This window comes from Gasterosteus aculeatus, chromosome 6 (assembly GCF_964276395.1).
Source record: "Gasterosteus aculeatus chromosome 6, fGasAcu3.hap1.1, whole genome shotgun sequence".
NCBI classification, from domain to species: domain Eukaryota; kingdom Metazoa; phylum Chordata; class Actinopteri; order Perciformes; family Gasterosteidae; genus Gasterosteus; species Gasterosteus aculeatus.
Window position 1 is genome coordinate 3,646,328 of NC_135693.1, and position 27,354 is coordinate 3,673,681.

A 27,354-nucleotide genomic window follows, 5' to 3' on the forward strand; every position below is an offset into this window, starting at 1 on the left:
TTTCATCCAATTTCTTTATTTTGGGCTCATTTGCCTTTCCTCTTTTTTATTCTCACCTTTTGTTTTCTTCATCCTGTCCCATCCTACCATCATCTGCACCTGTGTTTCTTCTCTTTCCCCCCCTCTTTTCTAAGTTAATCTCCTTCTTATTTTTTTTCCATCCTCTCCATATCTTCGTTCCTTTCCTCTGCTGTCCTCCTCTCTTCTCCTAATCCCCCCCTCCCTCATTTCTTCTGTGCTCCCTTCTCCTCCCTCTCCACTCCTCTCCACTCCACTTTATCCCCCAGCCCCCCTCACCGCCTGTCCCCCTTGCCTCCCTGCCCTTTCCTCCCATCTCTTTTCCTCTCCTCTCTCTTTCTTTGTGAATTCACTTAGAGTTAATTGCTTCCAGCAGTAGGGTCTGTCACGCTGGCCTCCGTCATGTGATGACACTGTGTAGTCTTGTTATCGTGGCCCTTGGATTGCTGCCGGGCGGAGGAGAAGCCTGGCACACAGCAAGTAGACTGCCACTGGCTTCCACTTGCACTCCAGTGGACCCTGCGTGACCAGGCTCGCTACTGGCATTCAATTCAATTTCAATTCATTTTATTTTGTATAGCCCATAATCGCAAATTACAAATTTTCCTCAGAGGGCTTTACAGTCTGTACACATACAACATCCTCTGTCCCGAAACCCACCATCGGCACAGGAAAAACTCCCCAAAAAATGAAAAAAACCTTCCAAGAGGGAAAAAAGGGAAGAAACCTTAGGGAGAACGTCAGAGGAGGGATCCCACTCCCGGGATGGACAGACTACAATGGATGCCATGTGTACAGAATGAACAATGTATAATACATGCAATTCCTATGACAGAAATGATTCAAGTAATTGTGAGTAGTAAGCCAGGCGCACAGCAGGACCACTGCAGAGGCAATCACCATCAGATAGAACCACCATCCACAGAAGCCTGTGGGGAGGGAGAGCACAGAGACTTTAGGAGAGGGTAATGTTGGTTTACGAGTACAGGAATATGATTAATATCTAAAATAATAATAATAATAATAATAACGATGATGATGATGATGATGATGGCATCAGCATGGCCACGGTAGGTGTCAGGACCAGGGTCCCGAAGGAACCACGATCTACGGAGACCTGATAGGGGAGAAAGCACAAAAAAACTCCCGGAAAAAAGCTGAATTAGTCATGTGCATTAATAAAACTTGAATTATGGTAGAACGAGAGCGTGAGAGAGGAGCTCGGTGTGTCCTAAGAATTCCCCCGGCATTCTAAGCCTATAGCAGCTTAGCTAAGGGCTGGTCCGGGCTAACCTGAGCCAGCCCTAACTATAGGCAGAATCAAAGAGGAAAGCTTTAAGTTTTACTTTAAAAGAGCTGACCAAATCTGCCCCCCGGACTGAAAGTGGAACCTGGTTCCACAAAAGAGGAGCTTGATAACTGAAGGCTCTGGCCCCCAGCCTACTTTTTAAAACCATAGGAACAACAAGTAACCCAGCATCTATGGAGCGCAGCTGCCTTGAAGATACAACGGTGCCTCGCCAGCAAGTGCCTTGTAGGTGAGGAGAAGTACCTTAAAATCTATTCTTGATTTAACACGGAGCCAGTGCAGAGAAGTTAATACAGGAGTGATATGATCCCTTTTCTTAGTTCTTGTTAATACACGTGCTGCAGCATTCTGAATCAACTGGAGAGGCTTAAGAGATTTACAAGAGCAGCCTGATAACAAAGAATTACAGTAGTCCAGTCTGGAAGTGACAAACGCATGAACTAATTTTTCTGCATCACTTTGAGACAGGAAGTTCCTGATTTTTTATATAATACGTAGATGAAAATAGGCAGTCCTTGAAGTCTTCTTTATATGCGAGTTGAAGGTCATATCCTGGTAGAAGAGAACTCCCAGATTCCTGACGGTGCTGCTGGGTACCAGAGCAATTCCATCCATAAAAACTGTATCACGTGACAGCTGGCTTCGAAGGCGCTCTGGGCCTATCAGGATAACGTCCGTTTTTTCTGAGTTCAGCATGAGGAAGTTGCCGGTCATCCAAGTTTTGATGTCTCCAAGACATTCTTGAAGTGTAACTAGCTGGTCCGTCTCTTCTGGCTTGATCGACAGATACAGTTGAGTGTCGTCTGCATAACAATGGAAGTTTATGCGGTGTTTCCTGATAAGATCGCCCAAAGGAAGCATATAGAGGGTAAATAAAATCGGTCCAAGTACAGAACCTTGTGGGACTCCGTGACCAACATTGGTGGTCTTTGAGGATTCACCGTTTACAAGCACAAACTGGGATCGATCCGATAAGTAGGATTTAAACCAGCTGAGTGCAGTTCCTTTGATACCAATTAAATGTTCTAGTCTCTGCAACAGGATACAATGGTCTATGGTATCAAATGCGGCACTGAGGTCCAGCAAGACAAGAAAAGAGATGAGTCCTTGGTCCGATGCAAGTAGAAGATCATTTGTAATTTTCACCAGTGCTGTTTCTGTACTGTGATGCGCTCGAAATCCTGACTGGAAATCCTCGAACAAAGCATTGTTTTGTAGAAAGTCACATAATTGATTTGCGACGGATTTCTCAAGGATCTTAGAGAGGAAGGGAAGATTAGAGATAGGTCTGTAGTTAGCCAACGCCTCTGGAGCAAGAGTAGGTTTCTTAAGAAGAGGTTTAATTACAGCTACCTTGAAGGACTGTGGTACATGTCCTGTCAACAAAGACAGATTCATAATATCTAATAAGGATGTGCTAACTAAAGGAAAAACTTCCTTAAGCAGCTTGGTCGGAATCGGATCCAAGAGACAAGTAGAAGATTTAGACTTTGAAAATAAAGAAGTCAGTTGATCAAGGTTGATGGAAGAGAAGGCATCCAAACAGGCATCAGGGCCCACTGCTGCATCCAAGGTTCCTACATCAGAGGACAGGTCGGCACTGGTTGAAGGCAGGAGACCATCAATTTTCTCTTTGATAGTCAGAATCTTATCATTGAAGAAGTTCATGAAGTCGTTACTAGTGAGGTCCAAAGGAATACACGGCTCGACAGAGCTGTGACTCTGTCAGTCGGGCTACAGTGCTGAAGAGAAACCTGGAGTTGTTTTTATTTTTCTCTATTAATGAGGAGTAATAAGATGCTCTTGCGTTATGGAGAGCCTTCTTATACGTTTTAAGGCTGTCTTGCCAAACTAGCCTAGATCCTTCTGATTTGGTGGAACACCATAATCGTTCAAGTTTCCGCACAGTTTGCTTTAGGTTCCGTGTTTGAGGGTTATACCACGGAGCAGACTTCCTTCTTGCTTCTATTCCTCTTTCCAGAGGAGCAATAGCGTCCAGCGCCACTCTCAAAGAGCCTGTAGCAGTATCGACAAAATTATCGATCTGGCACGGACTGAGGTTCTCACAGGAGTCTTCTTGTATCTTGAGGCAGGGCACTGAACTTAGAGCAGAAGGAATGGCTTCTTTAAATAAGGCTACAGCGGTATCCGATAAGCGTCGACTGTAGAAACCCTTGGCAGGAGGAGGTGGTTCTGATAGTAGAAATTCAAAGGTTATCAGACAATTGTCCGACAGGAGAGGGTTCTGTGGAAAATTTGTTAAATGTTCAATCCCAATCCCATACACAAGCACCAAGTCGAGAGTGTGGTTAAAACAGTGAGTTGGTTTATTTACACACTGACAGAAACCAATTGAATCTAACAATGAACAGAATGCAGTACTAAGGCTGTCGTTAGGGTTAAGGACATCCACATGAATGTTAAAGTCACCCACAATAATTACCTTGTCCGTTTTAAGGACCAAACTCGTTAAGAACTGAAAATTCAGAAAGAAATTCTGAATAAGGACCTGGGGCCCTGTACACTATTACAAAGAGAACCGGCTGGATTATTTTCCAGGTCGGTTGCGAAAGACTGAAAATCAGGCTTTCAAATGAGTTATAATTCACCTTAGGTTTAAAGTTTATTAAAAGGCAGGAGTCATAAATAGCTGCCACCCCCCCCCCCCCCGGCCTGTGCCTCGGATGAGTATTAACATGACTCGGAGGAGTCGCTTCATTTAAACGGAAATATTCCACATTCAACAACCACGTTTCAGTAAGACAAAATACATCAACATGGTGATCTGATATTAGTTCATTTACCAAAACAACTTCAGATGACAAGAGATCTGATATTCAAAAGACCCCCTTTAATTATCCTATTTTGTTGCACTATTGCATTATTAGTTTTAACTTTAATTAAGTTATTTACTATAACTCCTCGGTTGTTTACCTTTAACTTAGATAACTGTGTCCGTGGGGCAGACAAGGTCTCTATAGGGTTCATTATGCTGAGTGACTGCTCAGAAGCGCAGAGAAGTGTGTAAGAATGCGACTCTGCTCCCTGGTCTGAACTCTGGGTCATGGATTAAGTCCACTAAGAAACTGGGTCAGGTTCTTAGAAAGAAGTTCAGCTCCGTCCAAAGTCCTAATCAGACCAGGCTCTCCCCAAAACGTCTTCCAGTAATCAACGAAGCCCACATTATTTACTGGGCACCACCTCGACAACCAGCGGCGGAATGACGACATGCGGCTATACATGTCGTCACTTGTCAAGTTTGGGAGGGGGCCAGAAAAAACTACGGTGTCCGACATTGTTTTAGCGTATGTACACACCGATTCCACATTAACTCTAGTGACCTCCGAGCAACGTAATCGGGAGTCATTACCGCCGACGTGTATTACAATCTTACTGTATTTACGTTTATCCTTAGCCAGCAGTTAAAGATACGACTCAATGTCGCCCGCTCTGGCCCCCGGTATACACGTAACTATGGTCCCTGGTTTCGCTAACTTCACGTTCCTCAGAATGGAGCTACCTATCACCAGAGTTGGCTTCCCAGCGGGTGTGTCGCCGAGTGGGGAGAAGCGGTTTGAAACGTGAAGTGGTTGGTGGTTAACCGTGTGCTTCGACTTAGACTTACTCCGGACAGTCACCCAGCCTCCCGGCTGCTCGGGGGTTGCCGGGGGACGGCTAGCAGGAGCGAACGCTACGTCTATGTGGCCCGCACCTGCTACGGGGGTGGGCTGGGTAACTACAGCGGCTAACGACTGAGCTTCCATGGTGCGGAGCCGTGATTCTAGCTCACTAAGCCTCGCCTCCAATTTATCAAATATACTACACTTCTTACATGTACCATTATCCGTAAGGGAGGCAGAGGAATAGCTAAACATGTGACACACCGAGCAAGAAAGAGCAGGAGAGGTAGGGAGGGAAGACATCACCAGGTTAGCTGCTAAGCTAATGCTAACGCTAATAGAAGTAACGTTGACGCTAAACAACGTCTTAGCAACTATTCGATGGAGAGAAAATTTGCTAGACGGTGAGGTGTTTAACAGCGCCTCACATAGATAAAAATTCACTGTTTGTGATGAAAAAAATCACGCTACAGTCAACTCAGTATAGCCAGAGCTGTGAAAAGTTCGATGACATCAAACACGCTGGCAACAGGATGTGACGCAACACGCTTGCCGTCAGCCTTGAGACATGAGATCCTCTGCAGTGTAGAGAGAGACCCTTCTGCTGTTTACCGCGAGGGACCGCAGTACAGACTTCCCAAATGGCCGAGGAGGTTTTAATTCCATCGTCTGGGAAAATCACATCGGTAAGTTACGACCACCTTCATGAATCGGATCAGATTCGGAGCCCGGGCAATCAGCTGACTGATCCGTATGCTTTTAGACACACGGAGCCAGCGGATAATATGATTTACTACCTGCTAACTAACTTTCAGATGAATGTTATCACTTATAGTTCTCTCCGGATTATTTTAGTCACTTTCACAGCAGCCTTTTTCATGCCCTATATTAAATTTACAGCCATTATTCACATATTCTTCCCAAAGTTATAATATTTTAAACTGTTTCCTCTATCTTTGTGAGTATGTCACAGAGGGAGGGAAATGCTTCTGGCTTTCACTCTCTCAGAATAATTAGACGAACATGCCCTTTGTTTTGGCTGCAGAGGAATGTGAACAATGCAAACTTTTTAGCCTCATTCCAAATTCACTGTGAGGGAACAACAGCCATTTTCTCCTAAAACCGGTTCAAGAACAAACACGGTAGCTTTGTCGTGGCGCAGGGGTTAGAGAAGGTGTGCTGGGAAGCACAAGATTGGTGGTTCGATTCCAGGCTGCCCTATGTTCCATGTCGAAGTGTCCCTGAGCAAGACACCTAACCCCTAATTGCTCCCCAGGCAATATGTGAAAAAAGCCATGGGTTTAAAGTGTAATGTAAATGACCGGTAATGTAATGTGATGTAATGTAGCTTAAGAGTTTCTCATCAGAGAACTGAATATAACTTGCAGGTGTGAGCCAATCATTGTGAAGCTAGTTGCCAACAGCTGAATAAATGCTGTTGTGCCCTCCCCTCATCCCTGTTTGCATTAAACTTCCCTCTCCCTTTCTGCCGTCTATAGCAACTGACCGGCTCCTTGTTGGCGGTGGCGTTCCTCACCTCCCTCGGGAGCTCCATGCTTTATGGCTACAACCTGGCTGTGGTCAACTCGCCTGCTGTGGTAGGATGCACTCTCACTCAGACATGCACACACAAACCCTAATTAACATGATTATTTATTAAATAACAAAGAATCAATGCTTAGAAAACAATGCTCTTATTCGTCTTATTGGTTGCTGTTGTTGATTTCTAATATTTTCAAAAGAGGCTGAAAACCTATTTTTTGAATTCTAGCACCCAACAATGTTTTGCTCACTGTTCTTTTAAAATAAAAGCCACATGAAGTACCAACTATAGTAACAGGAAGCTCAGGATATGGGATATGCAACAAGTACCATGGGCACACTACACTATTTTAATTCATTATATTATGCCAAATGTTTTGTTGCGAGACACCCAATCATTCAATGGTGAGAAACTTCTTCTGATTACATGTCATTGCATGGGGATAAGTGGGAGTTCTGTTTCAGTCTTATGGAAGGCCTTTGGAAGAGCGCTGGGCTTGAAGAAAATGTAACAGTCACTAACCGTAAAATTAAAGCATCCTGGCAAGGGCCATGTGATGCCACTGCGGCCCAAAATACTTCATCCCATAGACTTTAATTGGCAAAGGGACGTCCATTTTGCACGGTAAATTAAATTGACAGTACAAACCCATTTTGCTTGTTTTGTGTATTCCCTTAGGTTTCCTTCTGTTACTGCTAGTGTGACAGTCAGTATGTCTTCTAGTATTGTAATAGTAATGGGTGTGTTTGATATGTTTGGATGTGTTGTGCTGTATTTTAAACTTTGGATTTGACTTCAAGCCCTTGTTCTGTTCCATCAAGAGGCTTTTGCCAGGTTGCCATTGTAAATACAACCTCAATGCACCAAAAGCGAAAACCAGAGCTTTTTTTCCCTCCGTTTGTTCGCGTGAAAAACCCGAGTTGAGATTAATGCTATATCTTTATACATCTATGGCTTGTTGTTGTCTGAGACGAATGGCTGGCTGTTTGCAAAAAACAATACAAGCGTCAGTGTAAAAAAGTAAACTATTCAATTAACTTAGACTAGAGCTTCATCCACATTTGAACTGGAGCTACCATGACATGTAAGTACGACAAAAAGTAATTCAGTGGGCTGAAATTAACCTGAGCTTTCCAAATTGCATACTTTCTTTTAACTTCAGCACTGCCCTTACAAAGTACATACTGTTTTATTATTGTTATTAAATTTGGACACTCTGCTTTGTCACAACATAGCACCTTGAACTTTGACCATCTTGCTCATACAGTATATCTGTTAAACAAAGGATTGTAGTCAGAATAAGCATGCAGGCCTACACACTGCAAATACTGCCAGGTACTATTGGAACTTACTGAATATTTCCTTACATACAAAATAGAATGACAGTGTGGATTGGAATGCAGACATAGTTAATAAAATGAGCCAGCATGTAATGGAATTTGTTTGTGTTTTTTATTTATTTATTAAGTGTACTATAGAACAATGGAATAAAAAAGTCCTCCGGATGCCTTTTTCGAATTAGGCTTTAATCAAAAAGTCACATGCATAAAAGCTTCTAGCTGCAGGCTTTCCTCTTGCAGTCGGGGGAATTTATGCTGGTCCACCATCTCGTGCCTTCACATGGTAAACTGATTAGGAGAATGAGGTCAAACAAATACTCTTGGATTTGATTAGAGCATAAAATGTGTGAGTAAAAAAAAGAGAGGGATAAAGAAAGAGTGTGTTGGTACTGGCCTCGTGAAATAAGAATATCTTGGACACATGATGAAACATGGTTTCTTGTCCTATCAAGAAGGAATGCTTTCTAATTGGCTCATAAGTAGAATTGACAGTACCCTCTTGTAAGGATCATGTGCCTAGTTCTCCTTACCAGTAGAAGGTGGGGAATGAACTAACCAGTCATAAAACTATGTACCTGGTCAACGTATTCTTGTGATGTTCTTGTTCATAATGTGTATTCATGTGGACCGTTTTTTATTCCATGGAAATGTTATTAGGGCATGATCGTCAACAATAGTGAGGTTGATGACACAGTCTGAAATATAAGCGAGTACCTTCTTTAGACTTGATGCTCCAAATGTGCACTTCTGTTTGTGTTGACCAACAGCTACGTATATTACTTGAAATATTTCGTGTTAAACATTTTTCATACGTCATTTCTGTAAATAAATATTGTGTATTGATGTTTGGTGTCGTCAGAGTTAATTAAACTACATTGGCCGACCTCTTTGATTTGTGTCGTAAGAAAATCCAGTGAAATTATTGTTCTTCACTTTCCTTGTCATGGGATTTATTACTGTAAAGACTATGTCTTTGCATGATTTAACTCTCACATCCACAGACCCACAAGGAGAATAGAGTCACCAATTATCCCCCCAGCAGCATGATTTTATCATATAACCACTAAGAAGAGGGCCAGATGGGACAAAATGTGTAACTTTAACACCAGAGACTGTTCCATTTCTTTCTTTCAACCATTCACCAACCTCTATCACTTTTTGAATCCATGATCTTGAATGATCATGGATTTTTTGTTTTTTCTGCTCCCTTTCACACCACTTTCCCTTTTCCTGACCTCCCCTACCTCCTTCTCCTGCCATCCCTTGACTTCTCAGTACATAAAGGACTTTTACAACCAGTCTGTGGTTAATCGTAATGGAACCGGACTCAGCGAGGAGACCCTGACCCTCATGTACTCTCTCACCGTGTCTGTCTTCGCTATTGGAGGTCTGCTCGGTTCAGTCATCGTGGGCATCCTGGTCACTCGCTTCGGCAGGTAAGAAGAGGATTCCAGTTCCGGTTCTACACTGGTCAGGGTTGGTTTTCTTTTTTTTTATATGATGAATTAGTTCTCTCATAAAAACAGGAGCCCTTCTTGTTTCACATGATACCAGTGGAGTACTTAATTCCAAAAAGATCAACTTTGTCCATTTGGTCTTGAGCCGTGTTTCCCAGGGGACCACGGAATGAATTTTACATCACATGGTCTATGCAAGTGAAATATTCTACTTGAGACCAGATTATATGGATGTGTTTGTGAAATTCATTGTGTGTGTGTGCTCATGACTTTCTGACGGGGGAAGTTCCCGAAATGTCAGTTGGAGAGAAAAAGAGTCAAGGAATGCATACTATAATTGAGCATATTAGACAATTCCTTGGCTATGGCCAAACTAAATTAAACTGTCATCACAAAGCACAATTTATCTATATTAATCTACCAGAGCATTCGCAATAAGTACTCTAAATAAGCAGCATTGAAACAGATGTGTACACAGGTTTGTAGATGTCGCCCCTCTCTTTCTCCATTTGTTGTTTCCATTCTCTCTATTGTCTGCTGTAGTGGGGGAGGGAATTAGGTTGGAGTTTAAAAAATTATATTTCCAACCACAAAAAAGCAAGCAAGATAAGAAACTTTTGCTGGTTTTGTATTTCGATCTCCTTCTCTCAGTTTTAGCACAACGCCTCATCTACTAAAGAACCTCCAAAAATTAGCTATACTTAATTCACCATTACAGCACAAACCCAGTTGCTTAGCTGGAAGGCTTACAGAATGCCCACATCTTTAGCCACCCAAGAAAACCCCATTAGCTACGCGGGGACTTTCATAAGGCAACCTGAATATTCCACGCCTTTTGCTCCTCAAAAAATGGAAGCAAATTGTAATTGATGAAGCCACTTGGATGTAATTTGCATTCAAATTTTGAGAAGCCAGATTGAGGTAAGGTTGAATGCATTCTGGGTTACCAGACCCTGGTATTGTGAGGCGTTACCCAGGGGTCGCATTGCCCAGTTCAAATCTGACTAGTCAGGCTAGTTTTTAACAGACACAGAGTTGCTAATCAAAGGTCATGGTCTGCATTCAAAGCAAACAATTATAGGATCGGAGACATCAGCAGCTTTCTCCATCCCTGGCCTTCCAAAGTCTTAAAAGTGAACTTGACAAGTGAATATTTTGCAGTTCTGAGCGCTGGTACAGAAATGCTCCACTGTTGCCACGTAAAGAAACACCAAAGCAATCAAGATACTTGTTTCACATGGAACATGAACAGCAGTATCCTGGGTGAAATGATTGTTAGTTCTTTTCACCGCACCCACCACCCTGAACTCCTTCCGACGCTGACTTCTTTGTGAAATGTCAAAAGCAAACGTAATCCATGCATACGACTGCCTGAAACATAATTTTAGGACACAAGGCTAAACAAATAGATTTCAATATCGAGCAGGGGACAATTATCCTCAGAAGCCCTCAGAGCTGTATTTGGTTCTTGGCTCTACTCTTGTCCTGACACCTCACCCAATGACCCTCCTGTAGACCATCCAACCAATGGGGGTGGATAGTGACCAATTGGCAATGCCAGCCTGAGAGACACTCAGCAGCATCTGGTGCTGCAGAACTAACATCGGAACATGCACCATTAGCGCAGTCACAGTGAGAAACATGCCCGCAAGACATAACACATAACAACATAACATAACAAGTTTAGGAAACAAGGCCCCCAGAGACAGAGCGAACCAAACACTAAAGGCACCGGGTCTTCTATCAATCACACCTCTCTCCTCTGTGTTCAAAGCTGCTGGTAACCCCGTCCCCCCCTATCCTGGTGTCCCGTTGTTCTTCAGAGTGCACAGTGTCACCTCGCCCCCCCTATGAAGTGGGCCAGATCTTAACGGGCAGAGGAAAGTTCTCTTATTTTTCAATGCAAATCACCTGCAAGCTCCACCCATTTCCACTGTTTCATGGAACTTGAATGGACATTTACATGCAAAGGAAATCAGGAATTTTAGAATCCCATTTACAGGCCGAGCAGTTTCATCATACTGCAGTGTTTTATGGTTAATCCCGGTTTATTGCCAACCGTGTGGGCTGTGTTAACGTTTTACAGCAAATTGGGATACTTACACGCATACATGTCCATCATTATGACTGTGTGTACATCAGGCGAGAGGGACAGGGATTGATTAATGCTATCAATCACATATTACTGATGTCCTCACTGACCTCTGGGTCATATGCTTTCATGTATATTCACAATGTCTGCCTACTGTGTGTGTGTTTGCATACCTTCAGGAAAGGCACGGTGGTAAACACAACAGTGCTGGTGTTTATTGCCAGCTTACTCATGGGCTTCAGCAGGATTTGTGGGTCACCTGAAATGATCATCGTCGGCCGCTTCATCACAGGGATTCACTCAGGTACACAACATACACACACACCTGCATCCATTAGGCCATGTACACTACCCCAAGAGTATGCTTGAAATCGTAAGTGATGGTCAATTTCCGAGCATGCTTTAGGGTGGCCTTACTGTGATTGACGGGTCCCTACTCTAGCCGTATCCGTTTTCACTCCTCCGAAGTCCAAATATGGTCCCTTCAGTTCATTGGTTGCACAACAAATACTATGACGAAGCTAAATACAAGAGAGCGATAAACCTCCGAACTCAAGGCTTCAGAACAGAAGTCCACAAAACGATCGGGGACGCCACAATGAATATCCTACTCTCAGTTAATCAGTTAATTGGACAAGTAATTGGAAACGTATGTATACGTATACGTATGTATGATTTAGTCATATCCATATAATTGCGAAGCAACACTGCAGAGACATGATGTATCTGGTGCTTCTCTGAGCATAGCACAAACTCAGCTGGTAGCTATTGGCAACTAGCTTTACAATTAATGTTTCATTCATATCTGCTAGTTATGTTCAGTTCTCTGAGAAACTTAAAAGCTACCATGTTTGTTCTATACTAGGGCGGGGCTACCTTTTCATTGACAGGTAATTGTGGCTACTAGAGATGTGTGTTGTGTCTTCAACAGAATCCAAATGATCGCAGTTTCCATTCATAGAGGGCAGATTTTCATGAATTCATATGAAGCCCGGGCGTTCTGCATGTAAAATAAATGTTTTGTTAACGTTAATAACTACCATGTATTCACAATCCCAGTTATACAACAATTATGCTATGACTGATAATAGATGTAGCAGGCACGTGCACAGACAGAGCCCTAGTCATGCTCAAGTACCAGTATGGCGGCAAATCACTGTCAAAATTCGAGAGCGCAAATCAGGTTGATGTGCGCGCGTAAATCTAACTTCCGCGAGCAGATGTCCGTCTCGTGGGAGAAAATGTCCGTCACGCGCGAGATATTTCCTCGCTCACTCAACGTGAACTTCCTTGCTCGCGAGGCTAATCTCTGCTCGCTCTCGAAGGTGTTTTCTACGCGCTCACTGCTTTTTGACTGTTGTTCATGGTTCTAAAAGGCTTGCGTGTGTTGCAGAGCAATTCACCGCCAGAACAATAGGTGGAGTAACGTTTTTTGTCGAAGACGACCTAGAGCAGTGATTCTCAACTGGTGGGTCGCGACTCGCGGGCCTTTGCCTGGTAAAAGAAAAATTAGAATTAACAGCTGGCTGTTTTGTTTTTTCATTAAACTTGTTTTTGTGTTGGCATACGTATTCTGTCTCCATACCATCTCAGGTTCAAACTGCACCATATTTTCATTAAATCAATTTGAGAAGTTGAGAATGTTCCTCGATTTGGGTCGCGGCTTGTCATTAAGGGGTGATGGTGGGTCCCGGAGCCAGACCAGTTGAGAACCACTGACCTAGAGAGTCACGTCTTTGTGTGTGGAAGTCGTTGGTTTGTTTATTTATTTATCAGAGACTTTATTGTGCATCGCCACTATTGCTTTTCATCGCGGACATCTGGACATTTGTCCCGTATTTTCCGTCGCAAGCCTAGAAAAATGGGTCGATGCACGCAAGGAGGTGTGAAAAGGCAAGCAAGGGGCTCTTGCGTCTGCGTGTCCTTGCGTCTTCCTGAAAACGCAGAAGCATAAACTGGGCTTAAGGGGCGGAGCCAGTCACCGTGGTATCTACATCCAATTGGTTACAAACCCCGTCTTTGGATACCCTGGAGTTATGCATTCACAGAACTGTAAAAGCCCATTTCCGCACTACAGAAAGGGGATAGAAAGTCAAAATTATGAGCTAAAACGTTGTCAAAACACAAACGACACCTCTGTAATCATAGTGGACCGTAGATGACAACCAGCTACAGCCATAATTTACCATGTAGAGACACCATGGCTCCGCCCCCTTACTGTCAAAAAGAACAACAGTGAGCGCGTAGAAAACACTTTCGAGCGCAAGCAGAGATTAGCAAATATCCCGTGCGAGACGGACATTTGCTCGCGGATGTTTGATTTACAAGGTTGATCAGGTTAATTGGGGACTCTAAAATTGCCCGTATATGTGTGGATGTGAGTGTGAATGGTTTTATGTCTCTGTGTTAGTCCTGCGAGTGGCTGGCGACCAGTCTATTGACCGAAGTTGGGTGGGATGGACTCCAGCCCCCCTGCGACCCTGCATGCAGGATAAGCGGTTTGAAAATGGATGGATGGATGTTTGATTTACGCACATCAACCTGATTTGCGCTCTCGAATTTTGACAGTGATTTGCCGCCACAGTAGCCCCGCCCCCTCCCTCCTCCTCGTGCTCGTGGAGTGCTGAGCTGTGCTGTGCAGACAAACTGGTAATGACGGCAAATTGCCGACGTTGTTTGGTGATAAATTAACATTAGCGCTGCTGAAAACATTACGTCCCAACTGGTCCGACGTTTCCTAAAAAATGGACAAACAATAAATAAAAGTAAAACAAACGAAGTGTGTGTGTTTTCATGTTAGAAATTATGTAAGTCACTCTTTATTAGTATGCACAAGCTTGATTTATCTCATTTACAAAATTTGAAGCATAATGTGTTGTTTATTTCTGTATTTTATTATTCATATTTTCAATTTCCTGAATATATTTGACAATGGATGCCTTTTTGGTTTGGTTTGAGCACCTGCCCCTCAAAATGTCTGTGCACGTGCCTGAGATGGAGCATTTATTTCACTGCAGGCATCTCTTTAAGTGTTGTACCGATGTACCTGGGTGAGATAGCGCCAAAGAACCTGCGAGGCTTCCTCGGTCTTGTGCCGAGTATCTTTATTGGAACCGGAGTCTTCACTGCCCAAATCCTGGGACTACATGAGCTTCTGGGAAAGGTAGACAGTCAATGCTTTTCAATATTATTTTGCTTGACAAATGACATATTGTATGAATACGGCCAGCATTCACTATGTTTTTTCCCATGACAATAAATACATCTAATGTATGATATGGCTTTTGAATCACTGACTGGCAGACATTGTTAAATAAAATGTTATACAATTTTGTCATGTCATCACCTGTGCTGTCCTTTCATAGCTGACACCTGATAAGAGTTTCAGTCTGTTGTATGACCCTTACAGGAGGAACACTGGCCCCTCTTTCTTTCAGTGGTGGCGGTGCCCACCTTCATCCAGTTGATGTTGTTGCCATGGTTCCCAGAAAGTCCAAGGTACCTGCTGATTGAGAAGCACAACGTCCATGCCACCATCACAGGTCAGTGTCCTGGCGACGCTGCACATTAAGAAGACAGATAACCAAATCAAACCAATCAAATTACAGTAATATTACCTAAGTGGTCAAAGAAAATGTTCAGTTATGTTTTTTGAGACATCCAGAATTTCATGGCACTGTGGCAGTTATAAATTGTATTTACCTTAACATGGGTATTTTGTTTTATTTTTTAAAGATATAACTGTGTTCCATTACAGTACAACAATAAAGGTGCACAAATTCCCCAACCTACAGAACAGCACTTGATGATGATGTAGCTGCAATGACTCATGTCTTGATGCAGTCCATGCTGTTTCCTGTCCAATTCCTCGCAGCCCTGAAGTGGTACAGAGCCAAGTGTGACATCCAGGCTGAGATTGAGGAGATGCAGGAGGAGCAGCGCTCCCTGTCGTCAGTGGAGACGCTGTCGGTGTGGAAGCTGTTCCAGGATGACACAGTCCGGTGGCAGGTGCTCAGTGTGATGGTCATCAACATTGGCATGCAGTTGTCCGGCATCGATGCTGTAAGGACTTTTTAAAAACTGAGTAGAAGAAGAAGTTGTTCTCATGCTGTGCTGTCTGTAAACAATATATTTTGTGATATTTTGTGATAACCAAAAGCCTACTATATCATACGTTTTCACGACGTCTAAAGTGCTTGCCGATGGAGCAAATACTTTAGTCACACACAAGTAGCCATTTTAATTTCTGGGGAGGATTCGTTCAAAGCAAAACGTGAAGATAACAGTCAGACAACTTTTTTAATTTGTTCACATTAAGTCTACAAATTAATGATTTTCCGCACCAAAACCGTATATTTCATCCCAAATTCTACCAGGTAGTACAACGGCTATGAAACTTTTAGAAGCTTTTTCTCGAATTACAGATTTTATAAACACATACAAAATAAAATGTTTTTTGTTAGCAGCAACCTTACTCGTGTGAATTTGCTAACATTGAACTCCGCCATCTCTGCTAACATAATACATACATACATAATACATTGGCATTTGCCTAAAAAACAGCAGTTCCAAGGTTTAGCAAGTGTTTGCAAAACAATATTAACAAACATCTTCCGTTTCTATATTCCGTCTCTCAGCTTGTTTAGCATCAACTGTTGGTTGCCAAATGGTGTCTGTTTGTTACAGCCGACATGCGCAAAGTCTGCAACTTCTGTCAGAACAACGGATTTTGCGGGGCTTGCAAAAAAAAGACACGTGAGACAGATGCATTGTGCACCAAGGGGAGGGAGAGCAGGCAAAGGAAATGCAGCTGAACGAATATGCTACGTGATTTAAATAGCGTTACTTTTTTTTTTTTAAATACGCCAAACCCAATGTGTGGGGGCCGGTGTTGAATCAGTGGCACACCGCCACAAATTAGTCTATGTGTGGGAAACTGGATGCAGATGTATTAGGACATTCTGGCGCCTTTTCTCTTTGGACTTTATCTCCCTAACATGTTACTTACCAATGATTCACTTTTCATTTTTCCTTCCTTTTATCGGCCGAGACCACTCCCCAATGTTTCCACCGCTCCCTCAACTGATTGATCTAGCTTAAATGATCCCTCATTGTTTTATAGGCCTTGTGCGGTCTTCTGATTGAAGCCAAAAGCTTGTGTCATCATTTCTCTGCCTGTATGATTAGCCAAATTCTCCTTCTGAACTAGGCCCCAAAGATTAATTAATAATTACAATGATTCCCAAGGTGCCCAGGCCCAGAAAGTGTACACAGGAATAACTGGAGCTGAACTCATTAGCTCGCCCCTTCTCCAGGCTGTATTTTCAGCTGCTAATTAGCCCTGCCGAAACAAAGCACTGCTGAGGCATGCACATACGGACAGCAGCGCTGAGGATGAGGAAAGTTGTGTTGCTGTTGGTGGTGGCGACGGTGCTTTCAGGGTCTGATCGATGCTGTGAGGTGCGTGGGCTCCCGCCGCCCCCCTCGCCATCCACGCCTTAAATCTTCGGCTGCTCTCCAGCCACGCCGCCTGCCAAGGGTATGGCGGCAAATCACTGTCAAAATTCGAGAGTGCAAATCAGGTTGATGCGCGCGCGTAAACCAAACATTCGCGAGCAAATCTCTGTCTTACGCGAGCAAAAGTTCATCTCGCGCGAGATAGTTGCTCCCTCGCGAAACGTGAACTTCCGTGCTCGCGAGGTTAGTCTCTGCTCGCGCTCGAAGGGGTTTTCTACGCGCTCGCTGTTTTTCTTTTTGACAGTAAGGGGGCGGAGCCAGTCACAGTGGTATGGTTAGTCTCCGCCTACCATGGTGACTGGCTCCGCCCCCTTACTGTCAAAAAGAAAAACAGCGAGCGCGTAGAAAACACCTTCGAGCGCGAGCAGAGACTAACCATACCATGTCTGATTGGTTACAAACCCTGTCTTTGGATTGGCTGGAGTGATACACACAACTATAGAAGCCCATTTCCGCACTACAGAAAGGGGATGGAAAGTCGAAATTATGAGATAAAACGTGTGTAAAACTAGACTGTTGTAAAAGAAATGCCAATACTGCCTCTCATAAATAACACGAACACCCGATTGATCGATCTGCAGCGTAAAACAAACATAAATATAAATTAACACATTTTCAAAAAGAAAAGTGAAATATGTTCTGCAATAATATTGGCATGTTATGCAATTCATCCTCAAAACACAGCTGTTGCTTGTCATATGCAATCAAATGGACGGTAATAAAATGCCATGATGCCATCACAATGCGTAATGACGCGAAATGGCTGATCTTGCGTTCTTGAAGATGTGGCACATGGAAGGATTCGCGCTGTAGTGCAGCGCACCATCGGCCTGTTTAAGGGCAGATGGCGCTGCCTCGACTGCACTGGAGGGAGGTTATTGTCTACTCCTGAAAAGGTGTGCAATATCGTGCTGGCATGTGCTGTGCTACATAATGTGGCACAGCTTCCAAACGTGCCTCGACCCCCCTGACGCCGATGTTGGCCCAGACCCTGTCCCCAATCCCCAGTCATTGCCGCCAGTCTCTCATCAAGAGGGGACAGCTCCGGTGTCCCCTTTCCCCACCCGTGGCAGACACACTTTGGCGATGGCGGGCTGAATGCTTTTTTGCATCCACTTTGATGTCAGACCATTTTTTCTTTATTCCGGCCAGGGTCCGAGGCTGTGAGGCCGCAGCGTTGCTCTGCAACCTTTTGCCACTCGAGTGCCTTTTTGGCATTAGTAATGCCCACACTGTGCCCTCCAAAGAGCATTTGACTTCTCCTTTCCACCTCGCCAATGATCATTTCGACTTCACACTGTGGAAGTGAAGTTACGTTTCTTCGTTTTCCTCTGAGTGTGTCATGATTTCGCAATCGATGAATATTCATTTGTGGGCGTTCCACAGACTATCTATGGGTAATTACGGGCGTGACATGAAGCCGCAAAAGCTGCGCTGCATTTAGAAGTGATTGTGATTTATTAAGGGAAAACTGCGTAGGACGTGCGTGCGCACGGTTTAATAAGTCTGAATATTTCTGTGCGTACGCACGTCCTATGTTTCATCCGTACGCCACTTCTGGCGCAAATCCTACGCAAGGTTTTATAAATGAGGCCCCAGGTGCTTGAGCACCTCTAGGGTATCTGTGCACGTGCCTGTTCCAGAATAAAAGATGTTTGCCTAGATCCCATAAATCATTTCAATGGCTCTAGTTTGTAAGAATGTATTTCCTTTACTCTTATTAGGCGTTGTTGTTCTTTATAAAAACAAACAATTTTAATCATTGTTAAAGATTAATATTTTTACGGCTTGAAACCAAACTAATAATTTTGGTGATTATTATAATCCGCTTTACGGTTTTGTAAAGTTCATGATTCAACTCTAATATCTATTTTTTTTGCTGTGAAAATGCAAAATGGCTCCTTTAACCATCTGGATTTATTTCTTAAGATTATAATCAACAGTTCACTTATATTTTATTTATATTATTTATATTTATATGATTACACGTACCACATTTTGCCATTGTCAAACTTGATCTTCGCCCAATACTCATCGGCCGTCAACCATAACGTCATTGAACAGAACCATTATGGGCTTTTAGCGGTATATAACCTGGTTTAGTCTTGCCAAGGGGCCAGTTGCGACAATAACTGCTGGAGTTCTACACCCAGCCTTTAGAGATCGTCTCCGCATAAAGCAGTTAAGCAGGGCGGGTCTCTCCAGGAAGACTTTGGTGGGTTTCAGTACCACGTGTCAGGGACCAGGTGTTGGTTACCGCTGGTCACATGCAGAGCCTACTCTTGTCCTACGTTTGTTTGACGTGTTCACAGGACTAGTGCAGTTTCTAAACAAAATACCAAAGTAAGTTCACTTATTTTGCGGCTGACCAAACCACAAATTGAAAGCAAGACTGCTTGTTGTTTCCGTTCTATGTGGCATATGCCCCATCACACAAACCTATGCTGCTAGAACACAAGAAAAATAAACATTTAGAATAGTCCATCAAACAGAACTTCCTGTACTGATGGACTGATTTCAAAGCTGCTTTGTTCAGTGTTGGCAAGCAATTTGGCGCTTCCATTGGTAGTGCCAAAGAAGGCAAGATGTGGCACACAGTGATGGGAGGCCACTTGACCAACATGTGTTAAACGTAGGAAGCTGTAGTTTTGTTATTCAACCTCACCTGTCTTATTTTTTTTTAACGGCAATGACAGAGACATATTCTAGATATTTGTTATTGGTCACACCCTTATAAATCTCTCTATAAATTCCTCAAGCCCCTTTCAATTTTTCCATATATTTTAACCAACTTACATTATGTAGTTTTCTGATTGCAGCATTAATTGGACTAACTTGCCAACCTTTTTAATGGCCTATTCTCTACCACAGATCTGGTTCTATACCAACGACATCTTTGAGGATGCGGGTATCCCAGCACCAGAGATCCCGTACACCACAGCAGGAACAGGAATTATAGAGATCATTGCTGGACTCGTTGGGGTAATAATCTTATTAATTAGAAATGCCAAGAGACAAGAGAAGATAACGAGATGGGAATCAATCTTAGCTTAGGTCTTAGCTTAGCTTAATTTAGAAGAAAGACCTGAAGCAGGTAGAAACAGATAGGCAATGTGCATTTCAATTCAACACAGATTTTTCTGACCAGTCAAGGGTGTTGCAATGATGGTTACTGCTATTTGTGGTTAGCTGTCATGCAAAAGAGAAAGTCTGTCTTTTCTACAGAGCTCCTTTGAAGCTTAATATTTCCGTTATGTCATATTTCCATTACAAAAGCTGGCAGTAAATGTGTCACAGACGGCCGTTTATCCCAAAGCACAAAAGTCTAAAACCACAAACCTTTTAGTAAGTAAGATACAACATCAGTGATTCTTTAGTGGTGTTAGACATTTAATTTTGTTCCCCCAAATGTCGAGGTATTCCTTCTACCTCATGTTGCCTAAACCAAACTGTTCATGACAGTTGATCTAAAAACGGGGTTTGGTTGCCTCACCCTAATTTTAGTTTTACACAAAAAAAAATTCCGATCGACAAGATGACCTACCTGCATCTATACAGTCTATTCACAATGTCTCCTCCTGCAGTGTTTCTCGATAGAGAAACTGGGCAGGAGGCCTCTGATGATCGGGGGTTTTACCATGATGGGAATTTGCTGTGGTGGAATCACAGTGTCCCTCATTTTACAGGTACGTGTTTGTTTACCTATAAGACCCAAATCTCTGCACTACAGTGCAATTTAGTTTTTCTCCCTGTGAGAGTTTAAAAGTCTACATGTGAATTTAAGAATATTGTGAAACAGAACTTTTCTTTTATTATTTTATTTTTCTTATTCTTGAGAGAACACTCACATTTATACAAAGTCCCAGGAGTCTATAGAAGTGTCTGCTCCACAGATAAAGTTAAGAGTTTTATAGCGAGTGATCAACAGTGGGGACTCTGTACTGGAACATCAGGCCCTCATGCTGCTGGCCATGAAGTAAAAGAAGCCCCTTTAGATAGGATACGTGTGCAGGTAGTCATCTGCTGCATTGATTAATGTCAACGTAGTACTTACGGTCTGTTTAGCATAGTTTAACATTCATTTAGAGGGCCCAAGGCTGAGATGAGAGCACAGAAAGACCCCTGGTTAGAAAAAAATATCACCATCCTTTGCTTCCTCATGTTGCCGAAGTTACATCCTAATAGGAGACAAAAGTGAAGGTAGAGCGCAGAGGAGAAACACATCCCAGGTGTTTAGGAGGGGAATTAGTGTGGGGAGAAACAACTCCGTCAGTTTCACTTGGCACCTTATTCCTGCTTTGCTCACGTGGAACATCAGCATTACATGGGGGAGCATTGTGCAGCAGCAGGAGGCAAAGGAGGTGATGGGGGAAAGGGAGGAGTCAGGTTTCCCCATCATAGGAAATAACTACAATGTCCTGCTGCTCCTTCTCCCCTGCAGGCTCACATACCTTTCATGCGCTACGTTGGTGTCACCTGCGTCGTTGGCATCATCGCCGGCTTCTGTATCGGCCCAGGCAAGTTGTTCTATAACATAATAATGTTAAAATGCTTTCTTTCAACAGTGGAACGTCCTGTATGGTTGTGCTCTACTTATATCCTGCCATGGAGTGACACACACCATTAAACATAAAAAAGTAAAGTAAGATGTAATTGTTTTTGTCCGACCAACAGAGCAGTTTTTTATATTGGTACACTACAAAAAAGTCAGAGTTATTTTCTTATGTTCTTGAGAAAAAGTGCCAAGTGCCAATTGGCCCGTCTAAATAAAAGAGGCACGATACTGGTGGGCCGTAGGCTCACATGCAAGTCCCAAAAGTCTAAAGAGGATGAACAATGGAAAATAAATTGTCCAGTGTCGGTACTTCTGCAGGAAGATAATGCCAAATGAGTGTTTTTAAATGGCAACATCAATAGTGGATATAAAATAAAAGCAAAACAATCTACGAGACTATTACTCGTTTTGAAGTGGTAATGTGTGTGCATATAAAATATTACACGCCCCCCTCCAAAAAAAACAACCGATGTACAAACTGAAACAAAAATGAAACCGTATACTCTAATGAAGCTAGTTTGATCTTTCAGCTGTGAAGGAGTCACTGTTCAGCATATTGCAGTCCGCTGTTTTCAGTTGACAAGCACATAGGAACACTATTTTTAAATAAAAGACTCAAGTGATGAATTGATCAGAGTAACAAATGAATGGACATTATCATTCTAGCTGTCTTCATCATATCTTTGGGAGACCCACAGCTACAGCTCACAATAGATTTTCTTTAAGTAAGTTATTCCAATTATTGTACCTCCATGTTCTTGGTGTGGAGACAATATGCATGGCGAGATACCACCAGAGGGAACGACAGAATTTATTTTTTCTTAATCAAAGCAGAGCTGCAGGTTGCTTTGCTTTTATTGAATTGCTCCCTATGGAGTTCACACCCTAAAATTTGTGACCGGGTTGTCTAATTTGAACACCGAGTGTCTTAACATACGGTTTGTCAAATTGGTAATGACAACATTCATGAAAAGTGTTTCCTGTTGTTCCACAGCGTCCTACACAGTTATTCTTATGTACTAATCCATGTTTTATGGCTTCCTGTAAGAGAGACTAATAGTGCAGTTTTAATGATAGAATACAATACTAAACATACGTAATATGCAGTTTTTGATATATGACTCTCCAGTCCAAACACTCTCACCCTATCAGCTGGTTCAGTCCTCTAATTAGCCTTTCATGAGCCTTATTGGTGCGAGAGATGATGAATGAACATAACTTATATTTTCCAGACACAGCCACTCCTCAGTACAAATATTTTTCAACATTGTCTATATCTTTATATGTTTACATATATTTTTTTTAACAAAAAAACTGAAAGGTACCTCATTTATGAAGACAACATGCAGCTTTTAAGGTAGGACACCACAGCTTGATTTTGAACTTTACTCCACCTCCTAATTCTGCAAGAGTTAACATTAGACAGTGCTTCATTTGTGTATTTAAACATTACTTTTTGGAAAAAATATCCCCTTAATGGAGACGTTCCATGGTTCAGTCTGTTAGTTACATTTTTCAACCGATTCATCTGCAGTGTCCTTTATAATGTGTATCGGCAAAAGTAGTTTCTTCTCAGGCTATAAAGGATTTTACAGATTTTTTTATTTTTGCTGCATATTTTGTGGATTAGTAGAGTAATATAGAGATATCCAAAGATATTCAAATAACTAATTCATCTACAAAATTAAATAAATAATTCCAAAGGATAGTGTGTGATTTAATCAGAAAACTTATTTTACATGTTTTATACTAATACATTAAAAGGGGTTCTGGGATTTGAGATTGCAAATGTATTCAAGGAACCCTGCATAATGTGTGCACATTAACTGGTACATCATGCAGCATTTTGGGATATGTAGTTTTAAGAGTGTTTTCACTCATGCAAGGGACCAAAAGTCAGATATTGAGTTAAATTAACAAATTATATTTTAATAAGCAGTCAATCAATGTTTGTGATCCGTATTGATGCTTCTATGTGTTTTGCTTTGTTACTGTTCCAGCCGGTGTTCCCTTTCTGATCACAGCAGAGCTGTTTAAACAATCCCACCGGCCGGCTGCTTACATTGTCGGAGGATCTCTAAACTGGCTGTCTAACTTCACCGTGGGCTTCGTCTTTCCCTTTTTACAGGTGAGAACTATATATGCTTCCCTGGTTAACCCATTCAGCCCCTAAATGTTAATATCGATGCTCCAGCATTTCAATAACCTAAAATGTTATGTGATCTAAACTGGTTTGCTTCCAATCTTAGAATATATGTTTTTGAAAGCTCCATTTAGAAACTGGGTGTCCCATCTGTAATGTTTCCCATAAACTCTCTGAGGGATCACGCAGCAGCTTGGAAGATTCAACAATATCACAAACTGCTAGTTGTACTTGTCTTGTTTAATTTAGTGAAAGATTGCGCTGCAGTATTATTATGTTTAAGTAATTAAATCCTTGTTATGACCGTGTGTTTTTCCCACTTTTGTATGTATTCCTGCATCTCACTAAGAGTGTGTTTCTCATGTTATCTTCTTGATTGCGAAAGAGATCAACAGTCAGACCATTCGAAGCGTGCGTCCACCATTTTTCCCTGTCCCTGAGCACCAGGGACATTGCAACAACATAGTCATATAGCATGTGCTTCAACAACAGGGCCAGCAGAGGCCCCTCTTCCTCTTTTTTCCAAACATTTCGGTCTTGTTGGTATTTGATGAGTTGAGGGTGAACCTTGTGCGGCATCATGCCTGTCCAGCCTTTATTGACCTGAGAAAAGAGTTAATGACCCTTTCTTCAGCTTTGCTGTATCTTGAGTCCCCTATAGTGTTGTCCAAATTAACTCATTTCACTTTGTATATATCACATGCTCCATTGCATTTTTCTAACGTCATCTCTCCATCCGTCCGTCATTAGATGTCTGCGGGGTCTTACAGCTACTTGGTATTCGGCACCATATGTCTGTCTGTGGCCGCCTACGTTTACGTGGTGATACCAGAGACCAAGAACAAGACCTTCATGGAGATAAGCCAAATGTTCACCAAGAAAGAGGCAGTTCCATTGACGCAGGGTCTGATCCACGTGGACCAGCTAAAACTAAAGAAGATGAACGGCTACGGTGGGATGGAGCATGCTTCACTGGAGTTTGACAGCTCTTCGTCTGTACCTTAACCAAGCTTGAGGTTCTTAATGTTACAACAAAACCATTGCAGCTTGTTTTGCCCATTGTACCATCTTTACATGTGGACATAAACCAAACCCCACCCTCACAACGACTCAGTGGGGTCTGGTTTGGTGTGCATTATAGACAACAGTTAATTGTATACAGTTGTGTTATTTTAAACTTCTTAAATCAATATGATAATTCAATCTGTTAGAGCCATTGAGTCTTATTTTCATGGCCGTCCATTGTTAGCTAATCAGAGATTTAAAAAGAAACTTTGATTAAAAAAATTTAAGTAGTTTTAGTTTATGATAAAATGTGCATTGCTGTACAATGGTGCCTTTGTCCATTGTTTGAACCTTCGCAGTGCTTAAGTCTCACATCAGTGTCCCATAAAATAAATGTTACCGGAGCTTGTGTGAACCTTTTGAAATAATGTTTATCTTTTGTATATTGCAGTAAAAGAAATATCTTTCATGTGGAACCTCAATATGTTTGCATGTTTTGACTGTCCATTCATAGGGCCATATCACTTAACACAAGTATCAGAGTACTGTCTGAGCTGTACATTAAAATGTGCTGAAATGATTATTGTACAAACAGAAAATGTTTTTGTTTGAATAATTGGAACTATATTTAAGATATTTTGAATTATTTAAAGACGAAAACACAAATGAAATATAGTAATACTGTGTCCTTGTCTGTTTTAACAACTACCGGCTTAGCATTCCTCCAGTGGCAATATGATGGGAGTCATATCCAGCTCTGGGTATTCTGTACAGTTACAATGATAGACATTATCATTAATTATATTGTTAACATTATTTCCCTTGCCCTGGTCAGCTTCACCTGTTCCCAATCACCCCCCTCCTCCCTTGACCTGTTTTCTCCCCTTCGTTTGTGTCCTCGTCTTAGCACCTCTGTGTTTAACGCTACAGTCTTTTCTCCCTGTTACATTGTTTTATGACTATCTTTTCCCGGACTTTTATTTGTACCCACCTCTGTTTGATGTAAAAAAAAGGTGTCCTGCATATTTTGTAGTACCTGCTTTTCTTCTCTTCATTGTCTGTTATAAAGTCGGATATGAATAATATGTTTGGTACGGTTGACTTTGGAGTCGAGTGTTTTTAGTGTTTTATACAGCGTATCAAAAAAAGCCAACCTGAGGCTTTATTTAAGACAATTACACACACAACCCTATACATCTATCTTTATGAGGACAATAACTTAAGTTGACCTCAACAACACTTACAATGGCAATTGGTTTAAAGAGCTCTTCGAAGAAGTGTGCTTTCAAAACACACTTGTCCTCCCGTCCTTCTAGATAGAATTTTAAATACAGACACCTACACGCACACACACACAGACACACTCACAAACCACGTTAGTCATTGTTGCCCAAACCAAAGCCAATCCACTCCTGACCCTGAGTGGTCAGAAAGAGAACTACCCAACCAATCCCAGTGTAACAACGATACACTTGTACAGTGTGAATAGTGTTGCATAGACAGTGGTGACTTGTGGGATCGTGCCACCTTGTTGCGTGTGAACGCAGAATGATTTTGAGGTTTATCGCGACTTGAGCTGATTCTGTGTAATACAGATTAGTATGCTCCTTCAATCTATACTACTATGTTACCCCTTGCACTCCCCCGTCCCCTGCTCTCTCACTCACACACACCAACCCACACATCCCAGCATTGTAATTAATGGCAGCGCCTCTGTCACTAATAAGCATTCTTGTGATCTTTAATGTAGTGTGCTCCCCTCCGCTCATGCAAGTCTTTCCCTGTGTATGCGTGTGTGTGTGTGTGTGTGTGTGTGTGTGTGTGTGTTAGTTTGTGTGTGCGCGTGTCTTAGTGTACCTTGCCAAGTGGCTGTCAGCGGGGCTGATGGCATCGCAGCAGGAAGGCACAGGAAATTGACAAATGTCTGTTATCATGGAACAAGGCCGGTGACAGATAGAGGGGCGACAACATTACTGGGTAATGAAACCAGATGGTTAATCCAGCTGAACCAGTTCCACTACAGCCATTCACAGCTGCTCTAATTTAAACCACAGAGGAAGAACAGAACAGAGGGCGGAGGACGAAGGTATACAAATATTACAGCTGAGTGTGTAACAAAAGCTGCAGCATGGCGAGTGGTACCTGCTCATGAGCCTGTGATATTCAGCCTGTGAGGCAGTCCAAAAGGGTTTTATTTTTAAACTGGGCAAATGACAACATTAACATTAACAGGATGGGTTCACCTTTAGAAAAAACACAAGCAGATGCACATGGGAGGTCAGAATGCAGAGAAAATGAGGCTCAGAGGATGGAGGCCAATAAAGTTATGTTCATTTAACCTCTGAAAATGTGTGCTGGACTTCCACCTTAAAAACTACCATCATTCCCCCTTCAAACTACAAAAACAGTTTTTGTGTTTCCCTGTCACATGTGAATTTTTCTCTGACTTTTTCCTCCCTCGCTCCTCCCTCTCGGGCTGTTGGTGGTGGCCGTGTAAATGCTCTGGCAGGTAGCCGATGAATGTGGCACTTCTCTGCTACAGGCCGTAAGTGTTTTATCACAGAGAGCATTACGACTCGGCCGGCCCATTCTTTATGCTGTAGCACTGCCACACAGACAGACACAGGAGTCATTGAAATGCTGCTGCTTTTATTTAGCACTTCCTTCTCTGCTCGTACATACTGTAGGGACGGTTGTACTATAAACCTTAAAGGTCACAAGATGATTAAAATGATTGGAAAATACGCTTTTCAAA

At 42.4% G+C, this 27,354-nt stretch overlaps 1 protein-coding gene and 1 long non-coding RNA gene across 3 annotated transcripts; one reads left to right on the top strand and one right to left on the bottom strand.

The window, feature by feature from the left end:
- Positions 1-563: 563 nt before the first annotated feature.
- Positions 564-4,581, bottom strand: LOC144409514 (uncharacterized). The gene is made up of 2 exons (XR_013467988.1): positions 1,050-4,581; positions 564-947 (listed from the first exon to the last, which is right to left on the bottom strand). It is a non-coding gene; the product is annotated as an uncharacterized LOC144409514 (long non-coding RNA).
- On the top strand, positions 4,566-25,684 carry slc2a15a (solute carrier family 2 member 15a). 2 transcript variants are annotated; one of them, XM_040178822.2, is made up of 12 exons: positions 4,566-5,633; positions 6,447-6,545; positions 9,106-9,266; positions 11,559-11,683; positions 14,397-14,542; positions 14,789-14,921; positions 15,254-15,441; positions 19,768-19,878; positions 20,481-20,582; positions 21,338-21,413; positions 23,452-23,579; positions 24,345-25,684. In XM_040178822.2, exons 1-12 carry the CDS (start codon positions 5,589-5,591, stop codon positions 24,597-24,599), a joined length of 1,569 nt encoding a protein of 522 aa, XP_040034756.1. In that variant the 5' UTR covers positions 4,566-5,588; the 3' UTR covers positions 24,600-25,684. The 2 variants fall into 2 exon arrangements, with proteins under 2 accessions (XP_040034756.1, XP_040034757.1); XM_040178823.2 differs by having other exon boundaries at positions 15,254-15,387.
- Positions 25,685-27,354: the final 1,670 nt, after the last annotated feature.

Bases quoted from the DNA above. Each gene is read 5' to 3' on its own strand.
- slc2a15a (XM_040178822.2), top strand. From the start codon at position 5,589: ATGGCCGAGGAGGTTTTAATTCCATCGTCTGGGAAAATCACATCG. The intron at 11,684-14,396 runs GTACACAACATA...ATTTCACTGCAG, and splicing joins CATCACAGGGATTCACTCAG to GCATCTCTTTAAGTGTTGTA. The intron at 14,543-14,788 runs GTAGACAGTCAA...TGACCCTTACAG, and splicing joins TACATGAGCTTCTGGGAAAG to GAGGAACACTGGCCCCTCTT.